Raw genomic sequence first — 22,882 nt, 5'->3', positions numbered from 1 at the left:
ATGGAATTTCTCATCCAAAGGCTTACAGTTATGAACAACAGAGTTTGCTGCACATTAACTAATCTAACTGACTTCCCCTTTCCACTAATTTCATTTGGGCAGACTTTAACTGTAATCATGTGCCCGTTTCAGGATTCCATAACTTAATGGAAACATGCAAAGGAAATATCCAGTTTTGGCTTTGTAAATAATGAGGCCAAATGTAAGTTAGTTGGGCCAATGAGGGAGTCCTTTTTATTATCCTCAAAGGGAGGAAGTCATGTATATTTTGTGGGTCTTTTGTTTTCTGCTCAAAATAAGGTACTTCCTTTCCAAAGATTTATCAGTCTTGTCTTCTTTTTTCCATTAAAACTGGGGTCCTTACGCTGGCCATCCCCAACCCCTCATTTTAAACTCATTGCTCCACCACTCAACTTAGCTCTGAGCTCTGACCCACCAGCAGAGATCGCCTCTCTCCATTTATCATTTGATAAGGTTCAAGGCCATGTAGTGGGATGGATAAGTTGTTTCCCAGCTTGATCCTGATCCTTGCTGCTCCTTGGAGGTGATAAGTTCTCTACTTGGTCTATTTTCCTTTCATCCTTTACAACCCATGTATATCAGACCTGGCGAAGTGAAAGAAGAAAATTGTAGTGAATGTTTTCTACTCCCTATGGCCTCAATTGGTGAGATCTGTACATGTTTTTAGAAGGAGTCAAAGGATGGACAGCTAGCTTGATATTATTGGTGTGACTCGAAAAGTGACATCTTTTCTTACCGATGACTAGCAATTGTCCTCATTCTGCACTCTACTAACTGTTTCATTCACCATTCGAGGTCAATTCCCCCAAGAAAAATTAGCCACACAGAACCTCTTGTCATTTTCCCCAGGTTATGGAGATCGCCATAGCCCATAACTTAATCCTTAGGAAGTTTTAAATTTGCTCTTTGGCAACCTCTTCCACCGGAAGCATTTCCTTATTGGGTACTTATTTCTGGGGCTAAGCAAAAATCCAATTCCTTTACACTTTCAACCCCTTCAAAGCCAAGGATGTTTTTCAAAGCAAGGACACTTTTCGAGTCATCTATATGTTAAACATCCCTAATTCCATTTACAGTTTACTCATGGGACCTTTTTGAAGTTCTCATTCTATTGGTTGTCCTCTGGATGATGCTCTCCATATTCTTAATCCTGGGGCTTCAGGAACTGAAAATTCACCAGATCTAATCCAACTGGGATAAGAGACCATCACCTCCTATGTTCTGAATTATACCTAATACTGTTAATTTTTTACTCATGTTGAGTTCACTAAACTATTTAGATGATTTTTATATTAATTGTTGACTTAACCACACTGTTCTCATCTTGTATTTGTGAAGTTGCTTCTTATAGGACTTTATATTTTTTACATTTTTGTCTTACTAAGTTTTGTCTATAATAGCCTGAGTTTTTTTGGATCCTACCGTGTTAGTTTAGTGTTGTCTGAAAATTTGATAAGCTTGCTATTGCTGAAGAAGAATTCTGGAGATCATTCTACTCCAGTCCCCTTATTTTACAAATTCAACAAACATCAAATAACTGATTATAAAGAGGATACATTTTTTTTTAAATTCCGAGTTGGGAAGGGGGGGAGGAAGCATAAGAAGTAATAGTGGGTAAGAGAAGAGGTAGAATAGGATAAAAAAGGAGTGTTCTAGATAACGTTAATATAAGGGAAAAATTACTTTCAGTTAGGAAATTTAGGGAAGATATCAAAGAGGGTCAGGAGGGGCCAAGTATTAAGCTCCTACTAGGTACTTATTAAACAGGTGGCACATTGGTCTTGGAATCCAAAAATCATTTTATAGGAGTCCAAATCCAGTCTCATGTACTAGCTGTGTGACCCTGGGCAAGCCACTCAACCTCGTTTGCCTCAGTTCCTCTTCTCCCCTGGAGAAGGAAATGACATAAACATTTCCGGTATCCTTGCCAAGAAAACCCCAAAGTGAGGTCATGGAGAATCTGACACAACAGGGATTTCTTATCCATTTTATAATTAAGAAAACAGGTTACATGATTTGCCTAGATTCACATAACTAGAAAGTACCTGAGGCTGGATTTGAACTCTGATCTAATCAGAATCCAGGTTCAGTTCTCTATTCTACCACCTAGTACCAAAGATGGAACTTGAATGAAGAGAACAATTTCAACAGGTACATATAAAGGTCATGATGGATAGTGTGTACAAATGGAAAATGCCAAAAGGAGCAAGGATAATAATACAATTTGGCTTCCATCAGGATGAAAGGGAATAGAGTGAAATTAGACTGGAAATGAGTTGGGCTCAGATTAGGAGAACATCCCCTAATGAGTTTGTATTTTTTAAGGTGGCAAAGGAATGAATAGGGATGTTTCAGTAGATATGTTAAAGAATTGATAGTCTCAAAGCGGAAGGAAAGTTAACTAGTTTAAAGAAAAAGTAAACAAGAATGTGAATTAGGGTCATGGCAGGATGTCTTGAATAGAGAAGGAAGAGAAAGCAGAAGGCACTTTGGAGGAGAAATAAACAGGAACCAACTGACTTCAGTTTGAAGTGCTCTAGGAGGGCAAGGTGAAGATGTCCAGTAGGCAGTTGGAAATGACTAACTCGAAGGAGACATCAGTTATGGAAAAGTAGTCATGTAAAAACTGGTGATAATGGCTATTATCTCAGCTAAAATTTCAGTGTCATATTTTTCCCCAATTAAGCAATGTTTTCCCATTTTTAAGACCCAGAGATAGTCTCTTGCCCAAAGGCATGTAATAAGCTAGAGGAATAGCATGAATTTTTAGGCCCTAATTTTTTTTTTCTAATACACTACACACATAATGGGTGCTTACTTTGTGCTCCAAGATTTTAATATTAAAATAATTTTAATTGTCCAGCTCATATTACAAACAGGGTTTATTATATATAATATGAAGCAAACAGGGTTGAGTGGCTTGCCCAGGCTCACACGGCTAGTATTTGAGGCTGGATTTACACTCCTATAAAATGATTTTTGGGTTCCAAAACCAGTGTGCCATCTGTTTAATAAGTACTAATAGGAGCTTAATAAATTCCCCCCCCCCCCCCAGGCTGGGGTTAAGTGACTTGCCCAGGGTCACACAACTAGGAAGTGTTGTGTCTGAGATCAGATTTGAACTCGGGGCCTCCTGAATTCAGGGCTGGTGCTCTATGCACTGCACCATCTAGCTGCCCCCTGACCTTAATAAATTTAATTTTTAATACTAAAAAGGAAAAAAAAAATACAAATTTAAAAAAATAAAAACTAGTGATAATGGAAACTGGAAAAGAAGCCTTAAAGAGAGAAGAGGGCTGAGAACTAAGCTAGGAACTTCATTTTGCACATCCTGGAGGAAAGAAGTAAAGCTGTGAAAGAGAACTAAGAGTGTTTAGTCAGATAAAACAATCTTTCAATAAATAATCATGCTAAAGAAAAGAATATACCCAAAAGCTGCAGAAAAGTCAATTCTCACTGGAATAGTTATGAGTAGAGGTCAAATTGCCGAAGAGTAAGGAGTGTTGAGTGGATGGTGAGGAAATGAAGAGTATGTAGATTAATCTTGATAGAAATTTTGCAGTGAAAGAAAGAAAAGCTCCTGAACAGAACTTGAAATGATAGTGGTAACAAAAAAAGGTTTTGAACCTGAAGATCTGAATATTTTTGTAGTTAGGTGGAGGAAGCTATTAATGAGGAAAAGAGGATAAGGGAACAATAAATGGAGCAAGAAGAAGGGAAAGAAATAAAGGACACAAATAGCCTCATGAAAAAATAGGAACAGCTAGGTGGTGTAGAAGATAAAATATTTACTAGTTGTGTGACTCTCTGCAAGTCACTTAACCCTGTTTGTCTCAGTTTCCCCATCTGTAAAATGAGCTGGAGAAGAAAATGGTCAACCACTCCTGTTTTCTCTGCCAAGAAAACCCCAAATGAAGTCACAGAGAATCATATATGACTGAAACAACAACAAAAGAACAGGGAGAAAAGTGGCATTTGATTTAAATATGGGGAGGTGGGAAGTGGGATTGGACCAGTAGAATTTGGGGAAGAAAATGGAAGGAAAATTCTATGGATGGAACAAAAAAGGAGTTAGGAAACGTCCTTATAACCTTAAAAAAAGTCAGTGTGGGAGAAGACCCTCAGAATTTCTAATCAAAAAGAAACAATTGTCATCTGTATCCACTCTGGATAACCCAAGTGATCCAATGGCTCTTGGTCTGGGACCTGTTTGTTAGTTAATGAGAACCAGAGTGATTTGGGTTTAAATCATGGTCTTTGCCAGTAAACCTCAAGATATCCTGTTAGGTTTCAGTGATCAAAAATTTGCATTGCTTTGGGCAGAGCATCCACAGTTAAGTATATGATATCCTATGGACAGAGGGAAAAGAAAGGAAAGAAGAAAAATAAAGGGCTGGATTGCTGGACTGCCTAGTTCCAATTGGGTCCCCAGTGGGGCAGCAATTATTCAGAGATTGGTGTATGTCCTTCTTTGTTCTGGAAGAGGAGGTGATAACATGCAAATGAATCAATAATTAGCCATTGCCTCAGTCAAACTGAAATCTGTTAAAGACCTCAGCTTAAAATGGCCAAGGTTTCCCACTGCATCTGGGGACCTCCAGTCATCCTGATCTGTATCTCATTACAGGACTCATGATGGCTCTGGAGGGAGAAGTGAGGCAGGTGAACCTGCACAGCCCTCCCTCACTTGAACGTCGTGGCATCACCTCCCTTTGAGAGAACAAAGGAAAAACTACAACGAGCTTAATCCTCTCTATCTCTTTCTCTCTCTGTTTCTGTCTCTCTCCCTCTCTTGTCTCTCCTCCTTCCTTCCCTCTCTTCCTCCCTTTCCCTCCCTCTCTATGCCTCTTGTCTCTGAATCTATATCTGTCTCTGTCTCTCTCCCTCCTTCTGCCCTCTCCATCTTCAGCTTCTTATAATCTAGTGGTTCTTTTCCTACTTCCTTCAAGAAGTCTCTGTTATCTTTAAAAGCCATCACTAAGGCCTACCACATAATATGACATAAAATAATAAACATAACAACATGAAATAATATGATACATGTTATGTTATGTCATAATGTATTATATTATAGTATAATAATTAAGTTATTATTGTACTTAATTATACTATTATTTAATTATAAAGTTAAAATTATAGTATTAAGTTATACTATAACTCATTTTTTATCCAAACTCTTAGAAAAAGTTCTCTATACCCTCACTGCCTCTGCTTATCTTTTCTTACTCACTTTTCTATCATTTGCAAAGACTTCTAATCTCATTACTCAACTGAAATTGCTTTCTCAATTTCTTTTAAAATTTTTTATTAAAGCTTTTTATTTTCAAAATATATGCATAGATAATTTTCAACATTCACCAAAACCTTGTGTTACAAAAAAATTTTCCCTTCCTTCCCCCATCTCCTCCCCTAGAGAGCAAGTAATATGTTAAAACATATGCAATTCTACATATTTCCACAATTATCATGCTGCCAAAAAAAAAAAAAATCAGATCAAAAAGGAAAAAAAACCCTTTTCTCAATTTCTTAATTGTCAGATCTGATGCTCTTTTCTAAATCCTCATATTTCTTGCCACCTTTGCTACTGTTAATCACCCTTACCTTTTGATCCCCTTTCCTTTCTGGGTATTCATGATACTACTTTCTCTTTCTTCTCCTTCTACCTGCCTAATGTTTCTTCTTATCATCCATACCATGCCCTTCTTAGTGTTCCTTAAGGCTTGTGAGTCTTCTTCCTATATGCTCTTTTTCTCTCTTGCTGATCATTTAACTTTAATTTCCAGCCATGAAGATGAATCAAAAATTTATATCTCTAGCTCCAATCTTTACCCTGAATTTCAATTCTACATCATGAAATATCTATAGGACATTTTAAATTAGATGTCTTGGAGATATCTTAAACTCAACATCCCTGAAATAGAACTAGCCAACACTCATTATCTTTCCCTCTATATCCACCCTTCTTCCAAATTTCCCTGTTTCTGTCAAAGGCACCACCATTATTCTAGTCTTCTGGATTTGTAAGTTTGGTTTTTATTCTCAATTCCTTATTCTCCTTCATTCCATATTCCATATATCTATTGAAGTGCCAGATTGTGTCATTTCTATCTTGTATCTGACCTTTTCTTTCCATTCACACAATCTTCACCTTAGTTCAGGCAGTGATCACCTTTTAGCAAGCTTATTACAATGATTCCCCTGCATCAAATCACACCCTATTCCACATTACTCCCAAAATGGTTTTTCTTAAGTGCATTAAGAAAATGCACTCCCTCCCCACCCCTGTCTGAACCTATTCTTTCTTAGAGACTCCTCAGTTTGACATTTTAAGCTTTTCATAATCTGGCATCAACTTGGCAAACTAAGATTGCACACTTGTTCTGGTCTGGACCTAACTCTTACCATTCCCCTAGTAGTTTATATTGGAATGGGATGATATACTTATAGATCACTCAACAGTTAACAAAAGGATTTTTGACTTAGCCACAGAAGGAGAAAGATGCCTTGAAGAGACCCTGAACTGATTCAGCTAGTGTTGCTTTTTTGCCCTAGTTGTCCATCATATTCCACTAGCCAAGCATCAGAGAGCTCCTAAAGCTCCGATGTTTGTACTTAGCAAAGATATTGAAATAATTAATAGTTCCAGCAAAATACCAAGTTATATAATAAACCTTCAAAAATCAACTGCACTTTTAGATGATAATAACAAAATTTAAGAGGCAATAAGAGAAAATAAAATTCTATTCCAAAAAAATTATAAAGTTCATAAATAATAGAATCTTGCCCTCTCTGTTGGACTTTTCCCAAGGAATTTCTTCACCCCCCATTCCCCTCCTTTCCAGTGGAAAGTATTTGGGATTAATAGAAAGGAGATTCCTAATCTTCCAATAGATACCATGTTCCCGTTTAGACCTTTTTTTTTTTTTTTTTTTTTTTTTTGGGCAAGGCAATGACTTGCCCAGCATCACACAACTAGTAAATATCAAGTGTTTGGGCTCAGATATGAATTCAGGTACTCCTCCTGACTCCAGAACTGGTGCTCTACTCACCATGCCTTCTAACTGCTCCTGCTACCTTTAGTCTTACAGAACCTGTTTGAGGCACTATTGATTAGGAGAAAATACATGGAATCCCTAGACAATCCAGGTCCTTTCCTTCCTTTGGGGCTATGTGATAGTAATAGTTAGTATTACTTCTTGGGCCAGACACTGTGCTAAGCATTTTATCAAAATTAACTCATTTTATCACAGATATATTTGTATATATTCAATTATAAATTTCACCTCCAAAAAAAAAAAGAACAACTTTAGTAGCCAGAGGAATAGTCGGCCAATATAATAATAACAATGACAATATTACCAAAGTTAATTTGCACCTTTACTGCTATGCCAATTAAATTATCAAGGAGATAGTTTTTAGAACTCTATAAAATAACAAAATTCATATGGGAAAAGATCTAAAGTATCAAGGAAAATTATGACAAAAAGTAGAATTGAAGGCAGAACATTCAGAACCCAGACTATACTACATAGTACCAGTCATCAAAACCATCTGGTATTGGCTAAAAAATAGAGTAAATTAATGGAATAAAATAAATAAGGGAGAATGGGGGGTGAAGTGGGGAAAGAAAGAGGAAATAGATTCAATAACCGCTAGTATTCAGTAAATTGGAAAATGAATCATTTGGGAAAGAATTCCCTATTTGGAGGGGAAAAAAATCTGCTGAAAACTAGAAAGCAATCTTGAAGAAATTAGATTTAAATCAATACCTTACTCTGTTTCTACAATATTCTTTTAAAAATATTTATTTTTTAGGGCAGCTAGGTGGTGCAGTGGATAGAGCATCAGCCCTGAAGTCAGGAATGCCTGAGTTCAAATCTGGTCTCAGACACTTACACTTCCTAGCTGTGGGACCCTGGGCAAATCACTTAATCCTAATTGCCTCGGGTTAAGAAAAAAAAGGGGGGGGGAATATTTATTTTTTCCCAATTACATTTTAAAACAATTCTTAATATTCATTTCTGAAAATATTGAGTTCAAAATTTTTCCCCTCCCCTAAATTATTTAAGTGCAATCATGCAAAATATTTTCATGTAGTCATGTTGTAAAAGAAAAAACAGATCAAAAAAGAAAAAAAAATGAAAAAAGTGAAAAGTAGTACACTTTGATCCGCATTCAGACTCCATCAGTTCTTTCTTTGGATGTGGTTAGCATTTTCCATCACAACTCCTTTGGAATTATCTTGGCTCATTGTGTCGCTGAGAAGGGCTAAGTCATTCACACTTAATCATCATACAATGTTGCTGTTATTGTGTACAATATTTTCCTGCTTCTGCTCACTTCACTCAGGATCAGCTCATATAAATCTTTTCAGATTTTTCAGAAATTCACATGTTCATCATTTCTTTTTTTAATTTAATTTTTTAGGTTATACATATACATTCATTTTTTACATATTCCTATATGAATCATTTTGAGAGAGAAAAATAAAAACAAAAGGGAAAAACCACAAGAAAAAAAAAAGGGGTGAAAACAGTATACTTGGATCCACATTCAGTTTCCATAGTTTCCTCTCTGGATGCAGATGGCATTTTCCATCCCGAGTTTATTGGAATTTTCTTGGATCATTGAATTGTTGAGACAATCTAAGTCTATCAAAGTTGATCATCACACAATCTTGCTTTATTCAGCATCAGTTCATGTAAGTCTTTTCCAAGTTTTTCTGAAATCAGCCTGCTCATCATTTCTTATAGAAGAATAGTATTCCATTACATTGATATATCACAGTTTGTTCAATCATTGATGAGTATTCACTCAGTTCCCAGTTCCTTGCCACCACAAAAAAGGGCTGCAACAAACATTTTTGCACATGTAGAATCTTTTCCCTCTTTTGTGCTCTCTTTGGATATAGACCCAGTTGTGGTACTGCTGGAACAAGGTCATAGGTTTTTTTTGGTCATATGCTCTGCTCTCCAGAATGGCTAGATCAGGTCACAACTCCACCAATGTATTAGTGTCCCAGTTTTCTCACCTCCTCTCCAATATTTACCATTCCTTTTTCCTGTTATCTTAATCAATCTGATAAATGTGAGGTGATACTTCAGAGTTGTTTTAATTTGCATTTCTCTAATCAATAGCAATTTAGAACAGTTTTTCATAGGATTATATATACCTTTTATTTCTTCATCTGAAAAATTGTCATTTGTTATTACCATTTATCAATTGGGAAATGATATGTTAAATCACTATTGTTCATCCTTTGTTCTTTTTTTTTTTTTTTCCTGAGACAATTGGGGTTAAGTGACTTATCCAGGGGCACACAGCTAGGAAGTGTTAAGTGTCCGAGGCCAAATTTGAACTCAGGTCCTCCTGACTTCAGGGTTGGCTAAAAAAATAGAGTAAATTAATGGAATAAAATAGATAAGGGAGAATGGGGGGTGAAGTGGGGAAAGGAAGAGGAAATAGATTCAATAACCATTAGTGTTCAGTAAATTGGAAAATGAATCATTTGGGAAAGAATTCCCTATTTGGAAGAAAAAAAAAATCTGCTGAAAACTAGAAAGCAATCTTGAAGAAATTAGATTTAAATCAATACCTTACTCTGTTTCTACAATATTCTTTTAAAAATATTTATTTTTTAGAGCAGCTAGGTGGTGCAGTGGATAGAGCATCAGCCCTGAAGTCAGGAATACCTGAGCCACCTAGCTGCCCCTCATCCTTTGCTCTTGAAGAGGATCAATGACTTCAGGATGCTGATCTCTTGATTTGAAAGTGAATTTAAGTAGGCAGCTCTGTGCAAAATCATCAATCTCACTCCTTCAGAGGCATTGGCACAGGTCAGGATGAATGGAGATGGTTTCTGAATCACTAAAATAAGCTTGAGATTTTACCTCATACCTCATTTTGTAAATGGCAAAAGATGGAATGGTCAATGTTGGAGGAATCATGGGACAATATGCATTGTTGGTGGAGCTATGAATCAGCATAACCATTTTGAAAAGCAATTTGGAATCATGCATGTAAAAGGACTAAAATGTTCATCTCTTTGGACTTAGAGATTCTATTACGAGGCTTACATACTCTAGTCTATTAATGAGGACAGTTCCTATATATGTCAAAATATTTATAGCAGCACTTTTTTGTAACAAGCAAATAAGTGGAAACAAAGTAGATGCCCATCAATTGTGATATGTGAATGCAATGAAATAGTATTGTGCCATAAAAAATGATGGATATGGCAAATTCACAGAAGCATAGGAAGATCAACAAGAACTGATGTAGAATGCAGAGCCAAGAAAACGATATATGCCATGAATATAACAATGTAAACAGAAAGAAAAACTGCAAAAAAAAAAAAAAATCAAAATGAGTGATATAAAATTAAAAAGAACATGCATGGCTCAAAGAAAAGATATAAGAAACCACTTATCCCTTCCTTTTTCCAAGGTTAGAGGTCCACAAGTATTATTTATTTCACATATTCATCAGTTATGCTGTTTTTTTTCCTTTTTTTTTTTTTTAAATGCATCTATGTCCCAGTTTTCCCACATCCCCTCCAACATTTATTCTTTCCTGTCATCTTAGCCAATCTGATACATGTGAAGCTATCACCAATCTTCCCAGGAATTTTTTTTTTTTTTTTTTGTGGTAGCAAAAACATAGGAAGCAAAAATAGATGCTCAACAACCATAGAATAGTTAAAGACATTGAAATATGTGGCCATAAGAAATGATGAATATTATTGTTCTGTAAGAAATGACCAGCAGGATGATTTCAGAAAGACCTGGAGAGATTTACATGAACTGATGCTGAGTAAAATGAGCAGAACCAGGAGATCATTATACACTTCAACAATATTATATGATGATCAATACTGATGGACGTGGCTGTCTTCAACAATGAGATGAGCCAAATCAGTTCCAATTGTTCAATAATGAAGAGAACCAGCTACACCCAGTGAAAGAACTCTGGGAAATGAGTGTAGACCACAGCACAACATTTCCACTCCTTGTTTTTGTCTGCTTGCATTTTTGTTTTCCTTCTCAGGTTATTTTTACCTTATTTCTAAGTCCGATTTTTTTTTTTGTGCAGCAAGATAACTGTATAAATATGTATACATATGTTGTATTTAACATATACTTTAATATATTTAACATGTATCGAACTACCTGCCATCTAGGGGAGGGAGTGGGGGGAAGGAGGGGAAAAGTTGGAACAGAACATTTTGCAAGGGTCAGTGTTGAAAAATTACCCATGCGTCTATCTTTTCAGCTGTAATAAAAAAAGAAATGATGAATATGTTATACTCAGAAGTATAAAAAGACTTGATGTATGAATTCATAGAGAGTAGAGTAAGGAGAACCAAAAAAAAAAAAAAATCTACAAAGACCATAATGATGGAAAAAGAATAAAAACAACAAAACAAAACAAAAAGAACCATGTAAGTCTAATAATCATACTTGGCCTAGAAGAATAGTCAAGAAAAAAATCCTCCCTCTTCTCTTTGCAGAAGTAAGAGATTATGCGTTTGGAATAATCTGATTCCTTTGAAACTTTGGTTGATTTTGTTGAACTGGTTTTTGTTTTTTTAATATTTGTGACAAGGGAAGGCTCCCTGAGTAGAGGAGGAAGAAGGATATATTAGGAAATGGATGGAGAAGTAAAAACCAAAATCAATCCAATAAAAACCGGGGCAGGGACTTTCATTTTTCTTCTTTATCCCTGGTGCATAGTTATAAAGCACATAATAAGTTACACTTTAATAAGTGCTTGTTGAGTTGCTCAGAGAAAAAAGCAAAGGATTCAGCAAAAAGAAAACCAGGAGAATATGGTGTCTCTGAAACCAAAAAAAGAGAAAGTATGCAGAAAAAGAGAGAATGCTCAACAAAATAAAACACTGTAGAGAAATCAAAGGCAAGAAAGGCAAAATCCCCATTCCTGAGAAGGGATCTGAAGTGGTACCCTAGCTCTGCCTTGTGTTACTTCGAGACTAAGCAAATGGATCTTCAATAATGTAGGGGACTTTCAATCATTTCTATTGAAAAGACCAGAACTAAACAGAAAATTTGATCACAATGTACATCTTGTTTATCCTTGCCCTATCTGTGTCTCAGTTTCTTCATCCATATAATGAAGAAGATTAGGCTACTGAATTAATCAATAAATATTAATTTCCTACCATGTGCCGGACACTACTAAGCTAAGTGCTAGGGATATACAAAGAGGTAAAAGGCAATTCCTGCCCTCAAGGAGCTTACAATCTAATGGGGGAGACAGTAGGCAAATAAATATATATAAAGCATGCTATCTGCAGGATAAATAAGTACTTACCCTAAGGAACTGGAGAAATACAGATTCCTGTAGAAGGTGGAGTTTCACTTGAGACTGAAAGGTGGACTAATGGAGACCAAAGTCACTAGATTGGCGGGGAGTAAGAAAACTGGAAAGGTAACAGAAAGCTAGGTTATGAAAGGCTTTGAAAGCCTTGTAAGTGAAATCTAGAACATTGGTAACAGATTGGATATGGACGGTTGTTCATTGGTGTCCAACTCTTTATGATCCTATTTGGGGTTTTCTTGCCAAAGATTCAGAGTGATCGGTTTGCCATTTTCTTCTCCAATTTCTTTTACATATGAGGAAACTGAGCCAAACAGGGTTAAATGACATACCCAAGATCACAGCCACTGTTAAGTGTCTGAAGCAGGATTTGAACTTAGAAAATGAGTCTTCCTGTCTCCACACCCAGCCCTCCATTAAAGAGAGAGTAATAATATTAATAAAACATTAGTGCAGTGTTAGGTACCTGGTAGGAGCTATATAAATGCTAACTATTATGATCATTTTATCCTCTCCCCCCACCAAATCTTATTCTCTTGCTAAAGTACAAGAAGACAACAAGCATTTATTAAGTGCCTACTACGTACCAGGTACTATGGCAGATACTTGATAAGTACTATATAAATGCTCACTATTATGATCATTATATCTTCTCCCCCCACCAAGTGTTCTGATTTTCCTGCTAAAGTACAAGAAGACAGCAAGCATTTATTAAATGCTTACTATGTACCAGGTACTGCGCATGCATCTATATATTCAATTATTCTTCCTCCTTCTTAACATCTGGTCCAGTTTCTTTAAGGATGTGATAGGACAGGTAGCAGAGCAATGTAGATATTGAGTATAAACACTTTTTCTATAAATTTAAATGTAAAGAATCAGGAACAAAAAGGACAGTGAGAGTAGGTTTAAAGGAAGGGCTCTTTAGTTTTGTCTCTTATGGTTCCTAGGTAATATGAGACTATGGGTGCCCAGGGAATATTTATTAATAGACAATTAATAAATATTTGTTGACTTAATTGACTTGGGTTTCACATGGACAGTACCAACCCTCCTTCCCCCCCCATGCACTGACCTCTTGTGGTACTAGACTAAATTGCAACCCAGACCTTGGATTAGTGTCTATCCTCCCTACTGAGTCTGACTCCTCATGAGGCAGAATTGAGGCCCTTTTTCTAATGTGGGCACTGAGGCCATGATTTGCTGGACATTTTGCTGAACTACAGGGAAACTGGGGTCTGGTTGGGTGGAGGAGCAGGGGTCTTTGGAGGGGACCCTTGGGATTTCCAACAGCCGGAGTCACCCCTTCAATGGGGAGAAAAGTTATTAATGACAGCTAACCCCATAGGCCCCTAGTCCTGGGCAGAGAAGAAAGGAGTATGTGAAGAGGCTGGAGGATCTCACATTGGTCCTGCTCCTTCCTCCCTCCTCCCTCTCCTTCCTCCCCCATCACCACCGCCCCCACAGCTGCTGTCTCCCCCACACAGGCTGGGGAAGGAGGTAGGGGCGGGCAGAGAGGAGGAGTTGGGGACGGTGGGATGCGAGAGCCCCAGAGTGCCAGGCAGACAGAGAAAGCACCACCCTCCCTGAAACCTTCTCTCCTGTAGGCCCCCTCCCCAATTATGCTGGGGAGTCTGAGCTTCTGGATGCTTCTTCCTGCTGCTGTGCAGGGTAAGTGTCTACAGGAATTTTTCTGTCTGCCGAGACAGGTTGCCCCTGCGACATCCTGGACATTGGGGCTCAGGGGAGACCTTTGAGGTAACCGCCCTTTTGGCTCCCAGACTTGGGTGCAAGGCAAAGGAGGAAGGGGTCTCATTTTAGATGGCTAGCTTTTCCACTTTGATCATGAGTTTTTTCTGTCTTTCTGGGCTATAGTCCCAACCTCGTTCTTTCTCCTTCCTTGCTTCTTCCCTGCCCTTCCATCCTCAGCCCCAGCAGGTCATCGGACTTGTGTGTTCTTTGAAGGCCCTGGAGTGCAGGGAAGCACAAGGGCCCTGGGGGAGCTACTAGATGCAGGGCCAGGCCCCCCCAGGGGTATCCGTTGCCTCTACAGCCATTGCTGCTTTGGAATATGGAACCTGACTCAGGATGGAGCCCAGCTGGAGATGCAGGGTGAGTGGAAAGTAAGGGGATAGGTGGGAAGAGAGCTGAAATGGAGAGAGGACTTGGGAAGGGTGGAGGAAGAAAGGCCATTTCAGAGATTGGAGAGATACCTCTAAAGAAGAGAGGGGAAATAAGTCCCCTAAAGTGGGCTCTATTGCCTTCTGGGCCCTTCTTCCCACGTCAATCAGGTTGCCGAGACAGTGACGAGCCGGGTTGCGAATCCTCCAGGTGTGAGCCAGCCCGCCTTGCCCACGCCACCCCTGCCTCCACTCTGTTCACCTGCTCATGTGGCACTGATCTCTGCAATGCCAACTACAGCCACTTGCCACCTCCAGGGATCTCAAGGACCCCCAACTCTGAGGGTCCCCAATCTCCACCTGGTAACCACTGCTCCGAAGTCGGAGGGTCTGGGCTGGAAGGCCAGGCTGGGATTGTGTATGTGCAAGGCGGGGGAGAGTGCGGATTGGGTTGAAGCCCATATTTCCCTCTCTCCATACTCCTCCTGGTCCCAGCTGCCCACTCCCTCCTCCTGACCTTGAGATGTTTTTTAAGCTGGCCCCGAGAAGGACAAATTCTATGGAAGCAATGGGAAGGGGAGCAAGAATGCAGAGTGCCCAGAAAACACGTTTTCTTCCCCAAGGGGAGGGGAGGTTAGGATATTCTAGAGTATTCCCCTCCAACCTTGAATTTATTTTCTATTTATCCAGGGGACTCCTTTCTAGTGGTGGTGTCTCTGCTGGTGCTGTTCTTCCTTCTTATGCTGGGCAGCAGCATCTTGGGTACAGACTTGACCCCTGTCACCCCCTCCCCCCCAATGCCCTTTGGGCATCCTTCGGATGCTTCTCTGTGTCACACCCCACACACACAGCTCTCTGGGCCCTTTTCCCCAGCCATGACCATACCATATCCTCTGATCTTTCTCTGCCCCCAGCCTCCCCTAGGTGAGGGTCTTTATCCCTCTGTCCTCAGAAATCCTCACGGTCTCCGTCCATGATCTCCATTTCCTTCAATCCCATCCCCTTGCCTCTCAAGAACCCTGTTCCTCCCAAGCCCCCGGTCCTGTGCATGCTGGCCCCATGCCTCCCAACCCTATGGCCCCCCACCAACTGTATCTCCAGCCCTTCGACAGTGGAAGGCATTTAGGGCCTCGGGGGGCCAGGAGCTAGAAGCTGAGCCAGGCATCGGTTGGAGCCAGGAGTTGCCGGAGCTACAAGAGTTATACTTCTCACAGGTCTCCCTTCTCTGTGTCATAGTGGGGAGGTGGTAGGTGGAGGAGAAATGCCTCATTTCCCACAATTGGGTAGGGAGGAGAATCGGGTCATTTCTTTGCTGAACTTGCTAGGATGAAGAGGGATGAGGGGGAGAAGCATTGAATAGGATGGAAGTCTGAAGGAAAAGGGATGACTGCCTCTTGCAGCTATTGTTCTCTTTTGCCCAGATCCTGCAAGAGGGGGGCCATACGGTGGTATGGGCAGGACAGCTTCAAGGGGAGCCAGTGGCCATAAAGGCCTTCCCCACTTGGGCAGCACCCCAGTTTCAGACAGAAAGGGCACTCTATGAGCTCTCTGGCCTGCAACATGACAACATAGTACGATTTATTGCCGCTGGCAGAGGGGGCCCCAGTTCCCGGCCCCCTGGTCCCCTGCTGGTACTTCAGCTGTACCCCAAGGTAAGGGTCTGGTTGGTGGAGAGGATGATGACTCTCTGGGGCTCGCTGTTCCCACTGGATCTTCCCTATCTTACCCATTTCTCTATTCCAGCAGGCCTTTGCTGCTGGACTTTCCCTCCATCCATTGTTGGCCCTTCTCACCTGCCTTGACATTTCCCCTTAAATCCAGTTATTCTTCTCTATCCCTATGAGCTCTTTCTTTTTATGAATACTGAGTTAGCTGAAGATCTGTTAATCATCTGCCTCCTGTCTGATTTTCTATGTTTTTTTTCTGCAGTCCCATAGACTTTGTTATTATTGTTTGGCCATTCATGTCCAACTCTTCATGATTGCAATACGGTGCAGTTTTTTTTTTTTGGTTTTTGACAGAAATAGGGGAATGTTTTGCCATTTCCTTCTCTGGTGGATTAAGGCAAACAAGGTTAAGTGACACAGCTAATACGTGTCTGAGGACACATTCTCCAGTGAGCCACCTAGCTAGGTCAAACACTAAATATATAAACTATATGTATAGTATTGTGTAAATATCAATACCACACAAAAGACAAAGGAAACATTTAGATTTCTTCTCCTGTATGACGACAGAGCCAAATTCAGATATGTTTGGAAGAATTGCACACACCTATATTGGATTTCCTGCTATTGAGGGGAAAGGGTCAGAGGAGGGAGGAGGAAAAATTTGGAACATGAGGTTTTGTAAGAGTATTTGTTGAAAACTATTTTTGCATGCATTTTGAAAATAAAAAGCTATTATTAACATTTTTTAAAAAATTCTATTTGGGGAGGGGGCTGTTCCTCTGACCCTTGTGATGTTTTGGAAGGAATGGAAGAGATAACTATAACGATGTTTCCTGAAGTATGTGTGTGGGGGAGATGCCTGTCTTTGTTGTCTACTCCTTCCTTCCAAGATTCAAATGTTTTTCTCCTTCTGACCCCTTCCTCCAGGGCTCCCTGTGCCACTATCTGGCTCACCATACCTGTGATTGGGGCCTCTCTCTAAAGCTCGCACTCTCTCTGACAAGGGGCCTGGCCTTCCTTCATGAGGAATCCTGGAGGGATGGTGAGCCTTTGGGGGGGGCAGGAGAAGATGGGATTCTGTCTCCTTCTGGGTATGGAAAGGAGGAATGAGCAACTGGGGGCTACGGAAGAGGGGGTGATGGATAACCTTTGACTTGTAATCTTACCCTCAGGTCAATATAAACCAGGCATTGCTCACAGGGACCTGAGTAGCCACAATGTGTTTGTTCGAGATGATGGTTCTTGTGCCATTGGAGACCTGGGTCTTGCCTTGGCACTTCCTGGTCTCACTCAGCCCCCTACCTGGCTTCCCACTCAACCCCGGGGCCCAGCTACCATCATGGAGGTGGGAATTTTGGGCAGGGGGAAGAGGAAAAAGAAATATTCCCAGTATGATGGAAAGGACTTTGATGGAAGTGATGGCATTGGAGGAAATTGTGTTGTTGTGAAGACAAATTGGGGGGGGTATTTCTTTGGTAGAGGTAATGGATGGGGGGGAGATGAAACTTTTATTACTATCAGATTGCCATAATAACAGTACAAAGTTCTCTTTTACCCAAGGCTGGAACTCAGAGATACATGGCCCCAGAGATTCTGGACAAGACTCTAGACCTTCAGGACTGGGGGATGGCCCTTCGGCGGGCCGATATCTACTCTCTTTCACTGCTCTTGTGGGAGATGCTAAGTCGATGCCCTGACTTATGGCCTGGTGAGGGCTTGGAGCATCGCTGAACATACCCCAACACATCTCTCACCTGTGCTTTCCAGGAAGACCACCCACTCTTTCCATGACTCATCTCCACATACTCCTGCTGCTGTTAACAAAAGCTTACCTTTATCTAACATTGTACCTTCTGAGAAGCAGAAGTTAGTATTCCCATTTCATAGAGAAGAAAATTTGAGGTTTAGGCTTATATAACAATGGTTAGCAAGGGGGGAAAGCTTGGTTTTCTCACCAGTTTATGATCTTTCCTCCAAATGCCATTTTCCTTGACCTTCATTCCCATTTTCTTCAAAAGTTCTTACCTCTGCTTGAAAATCCTCTCCTAAGGTATTCCTAAACTCTGTCCCACCCTTTCACTTCTCCTAGGAAATCCTCTCCTAAGGTATTCCTAAATTCTAACCCAACCCTTTCACTTCTCCTTGGAAATCCTCTCCTAGGGTCTGTCCCACCCTTTCACTTCTCCTTGGAAATCCTCTCCTAAGGTATTCCTAAACTCTATCCCACCCCTTTTTACTTCTCCTACCCCTCAACTATGCTAATAGAAGCTGACTCCTATTCCCCATCTGCCTGATCCCCCAGACCACAGGCCTCCACCGTTCCAGCTGGCCTACGAAGCAGAGCTGGGGAGCAGCCCCACCACCTGCGAGCTCTGGGCCTTGGCTGTGGCAGAAAGAAGGCGGCCTCACATTCCCCCCAGCTGGTACCGTACCACCATGGTGAGGGGCATAAAAACCTGGAGAGGAGAGGGAGGGCAGGGACTGTGTGTAAGGGGTGAGAAAACGAGGAAACAAAGAGGAAGGGCCCTGCCCAATAAGGGATTAATTTCCAGATTCTATCCAAACTTCTCAGTATAGATCTCCTCAAACTCAATTAGTCTTATGTCTTATGACTCTGGCTCAGTGTGAAACTGCTTATTTCCATTTCCTGTGATCATACAGGTTAATTCCCACTCATAGAGTTCTTTGTGTCTCTGTACCTGGTCCCATTCCCCACACATTCCATTCTTTTCAACCTTCATTTATTTCCCTTCTTCAGGAAGCTCTCCCTATCACACCTGCCGGTTCCACCTGAGCCTTATCCCTCTACCATTGGTATCTAGAGGAGGGTTCCTCTTTATGTCTCAGTTTCTCTTAATTAGTTTCATGTTTCTGTCTCTATGTTGTCTGCATTTGTGTCTATGCCCTGGCCAGGATCAGCCCTTGGCTTTTTAAAATAAGTGATTGCCTATTCTGAGTGGTGTGAGTAATGGAAATTTTCTATCTTTTAAAATATCTTCTAGTTTTAGTTCCACTACCCCATTTCTCTTTTCTCCCTATTCACTTGAAATATCCATAATACTAATTTCTATCAGATTAGACAACAGGGGAAGACCTCCATTAAAGTCTCCAAGTTATTTTGAAGGAAAGAATGTCTTTTTCCCATGAACACATTAGCCTGAACTAGTTTAAGAAAGAAATTGTTTGATATCTTAGAAGGTACAAAGGGACTGTTCTTGGGGAAGATAATTTTCATTACCTGAAAGGGGTTTATGTGACGAGGCAGTGCCAAGAACAGTGTTAATAATGATAACTCACATCACATTCCTACAGCATTTTCCGTATATGATTTCCTCATTAGGTCCTCACAAGAGCCCTGTAAAGTAGGTTGCATATTCTGCAGCTGGGGGAATAGAGGTCAGGGAAATTTCTTCAGGATGGCCCAACTAGACTGTGACAGAACCAAGACTTGAATCAGGGTCTTTGGACTCCAAGACTAGTGTTCCACAATGATTCTGAAAATAAGACCTCAGTTTCCTCATCTGTAAAATGGGGTGCCAATTTCTAAGTTTATTCTAGCTGTCAATTCTAAGAGCCTAAAAGGGGATAATAGAGAAGAAAATTGAGATAGAGGGGAGCAACAAAAATGTCCTGCATGAAGACAAGAGGAAGGAAGGGACAAGTAGTCTCACTCTCTGTCCTCTCTCCTAGGAGCCTGGGGGATTGCCTGAGCTTCTGGAAGATTGCTGGGATTCAGATCCTGAAGCTCGACTTACAGCTGAGTGTGTGCAGCACAGATTGGCCAGGCTGGGGTACACTGCCGAGGCCCCTGACTCTGGGGAGGCTTCTCCCAATGTCCTTCCTTCCTTCTGTCCCCAAGCCTGTCCTGCCAGCCCTGGGACAGCAGCCCCACTCCCTTGGCAAGGGACCTCTTTAGACTCTAGCTGAGCATGTTAGACCCTAGCTGAGCATTTGCAACACTCCTTTTCTAGCAATCCCTTATCCAAAAGGAATCAGCATCTCAATCTGCCAAGTATTGTCATGACTGTAAATATGTATATCTGTAGTTCACATGTAATCCATGTACATGTACACACACATGTTTATACACCTAGACATATATGCACTAAGACACATGGAGAGTGATTGTATGACCAGCTTTTTAGCCTCACAACCCTGCCCATGGTTCTCCATAGGTTTCCTGATCCATAACTATCAGTGGATAGATTTGGAAGATAGAAAACTTTGGCAAAATGGCAGAGGAGGATGTGAGAATGGGGAAGGGAAGAAAAAAGGGCATAGAATAAGCAGCAAAGAAATATAAACAGATTTATAGCTTAGTGAAAGATAATTTTTTCAATCCTTATATTTTTTGAATTTCTAAAAACTTTTTTGGTTTCTTTCTTTTCTTTTTTAAATACACATTGCTTTATTAATTATAGCAGGAGAGAAAAAACAGAGCAAAAGGGGGAGAGATTAAAAAAAAAAAAAAAAGCCAGAAAAAAGAAGTGAACAGAGCATGTGTTGATTTACATTCATTCTCCTTAGTTCTTTTTCTGGGTGCAGCTGGCATTTTGTGGCCAAAATCTTTGGGGATTGTTGGATCACTGAACCACTGAGAAGAACCAAGTCTTTCATAGTTGATCATCAAACATTCTTGCTGTTATTGTGTACAATATATTCCTGGTTCTGCCTGTTTCGCTCAGCATCAGTTCATGTTTTGGCTTTCTCTTGCATCTCTGACATTGTGCTCCATTAGATTTTTGTTTAATCTTTCCATTCATCCTGGATAGATCAGGCCCCTTCACCCAGTGAATGAGAAGTACAAATAGAGTTAGCTAACATGACTTATTAATGAATATCCATGAGTTAAACTGCTTACTACAAAGAAATTCTACCAACCCTGGGGTTGAGACCAGCACATTGAGGATATAATCTGAATTCTGTTTTCTCAGAAAGGTTATTTATTGTTTTTTGTTCTTGAAGAGGACCAATAGCATCAGGAGTCTTGACCTGAAAGTGAATTCTATTTAAGTGAAGCAGTCATACAAAGTCATCAGCCTCACTCTTAACTCCAGAGTCAACAAGATCCAGTGGCAAAACATAGGGCAGGATGACTGATGATGGTCCAAGATGCAGTGGGAGATCTTGATTCTTTTAAGCTAAGGTCTTTCCCAGGTTTCAGTTTGTCTGAGGCAATAACCATTCAGTAATTAAAGGTTAGATAAGAACTGAAGCAAAAAACAAAATCCTGGTGTGGAGACTGGTATAGTTCTGCTTTCTCAGAATTGGTGCATTTGTAGAAGACCCTCTGTCTCTTCCTTTGTCAGACTTAATACTAAGAAAACTGTATAAGAAAACTAAAAAGTCCCTTAAGAAATGTGGACCACCCAGAACCACCCTGGTGCTCGGATAGAGCTAGTTGCTTGTTTTGGAGTTCCATGGAGCTTCATTTTCCCACATGAGGCCAAATCTGGGCACCAGCATGGCAATAAGACAGGGTACACATCTTTTACCTTTCTTGAATGAATCTATTCACTATTGTATATTATCAATAAACCCTAGAGGTAGATAAACTGATTATGAGGTTTTACTTCTGTTCCTTGAAATCCCAGACCAGAGTAGCACACTACCATAACCTGTCTTGCATTTCCTTTTTGCTCATTCTTTGCTTTATTAGTCGGGATTTTACAAGGCTCAGTCCTGGAAGTTTTTATCCCTCTGGAAATGATACTAGATTGGGAGCCAAAAGATCTAAACCACAACCCTCCCTCTGTCAATACCAATCTGGGAGACTTGTCCATTTACTTAGGGACTTCTTGTTGGGGTAATTGATCTCCAGCAGAGTATACACTCCACTGATTTCAAGATTTCTTTTGCCACCATTTTCCCATTTGGCTTTATTTTATTTCTCCCACTAGCCTAAAAGCCCCTTCAAGGCAGAAATTTTTTAAGCTTTTATCATCCTTATATACCCCTCCTCTGCCCCTCAGAGTCTCATATTGAATATTTTAGTAATTAATATTTTTTGGAGCAATAATCAACCATGACTACAAAGAACCAATGATGCTCTCTTGGCAAAGAGGTGATGGACTAAAGATGCAGAATGAGACAGATATTTTTGGACCTTGGCCATTATGGAAATTCATTTTGCTTGACTCTGAATATTTGTTCCAAGCATTGAGTTTTTCTTTCTTTTTTTCTTTCTCTAGGGTACAGGGGGAGGTGAGAGGGAAAAAAAATAAGTATTTTTGGAATGTATAACATTGTCTCTACTTAGGCTCAGTGTGGGGGAAAATATACAGTCTGAACTTCCACCCTGAGCAGTCTCCAATATCAAAGCATTTAATTGACCATAGTAAAACATAGCTAACAGGAAAACCTGTGTGATAAAATCATTCTTAACTCCCCTGAACAAATGGAAAAGAACTTCAAAAAGTCCTTGTAGCACTGGGGGAAAAAAACAAATTCTTTTGGCAGGGTGCGGCAGGGCCTCAAACTCCAAGGACATTGGAGGGAGGATCGCCTGTGTGACTGCAGGAACACCTCTCAGGGGAGCTCGAGGGGCCTCCTCAGCTGTCACCTGCTAAAGGGGTGTCCTTCAGGGCTGTGGTTCACTGAAACTCCACCTCCCTAGCTGCAGGCTGCTGCTGCTCTGCCATAGAAAAAACTGGGCAGGGACTGCTTCCACCTCGGGCTCCTCGGCTGATAGCTGGGGAAGCTTTGCCCCTGAATTTCAATGCAGTGATCTTAAGG

General features: G+C 40.4%; 2 protein-coding genes across 2 annotated transcripts in view; both read left to right on the top strand.

Annotated features, from left to right (window-relative positions):
- PCBP2 (poly(rC) binding protein 2) overlaps positions 1-22,882 on the top strand; it is a 350,172-nt gene that overhangs the window by 235,317 nt on the left and 91,973 nt on the right. The window lies entirely within an intron of this gene.
- AMHR2 (anti-Mullerian hormone receptor type 2) overlaps positions 13,844-22,882 on the top strand; it is a 10,140-nt gene continuing 1,101 nt past the window's right edge. The window contains exons 1-11 of the mRNA XM_074270221.1: positions 13,844-14,028; positions 14,287-14,469; positions 14,649-14,840; positions 15,168-15,239; positions 15,579-15,691; positions 15,899-16,129; positions 17,075-17,189; positions 17,320-17,492; positions 17,708-17,855; positions 18,450-18,586; positions 19,838-22,882. The exon at positions 19,838-22,882 is cut by the window's right edge and continues 1,101 nt beyond it. Coding sequence (XP_074126322.1) covers positions 13,980-14,028; positions 14,287-14,469; positions 14,649-14,840; positions 15,168-15,239; positions 15,579-15,691; positions 15,899-16,129; positions 17,075-17,189; positions 17,320-17,492; positions 17,708-17,855; positions 18,450-18,586; positions 19,838-20,074 — 1,650 coding nt within the window. The 5' untranslated portion in view covers positions 13,844-13,979 and the 3' untranslated portion in view covers positions 20,075-22,882. The remainder of the gene's footprint in view (positions 14,029-14,286; positions 14,470-14,648; positions 14,841-15,167; positions 15,240-15,578; positions 15,692-15,898; positions 16,130-17,074; positions 17,190-17,319; positions 17,493-17,707; positions 17,856-18,449; positions 18,587-19,837) is intronic.

This window comes from Sminthopsis crassicaudata, chromosome 5 (genome assembly GCF_048593235.1).
Source record: "Sminthopsis crassicaudata isolate SCR6 chromosome 5, ASM4859323v1, whole genome shotgun sequence".
Taxonomy (NCBI): domain Eukaryota; kingdom Metazoa; phylum Chordata; class Mammalia; order Dasyuromorphia; family Dasyuridae; genus Sminthopsis; species Sminthopsis crassicaudata.
Note: the sequence above shows the minus strand (reverse complement) of the source record. Positions and strands in the feature narration are given on the sequence as shown.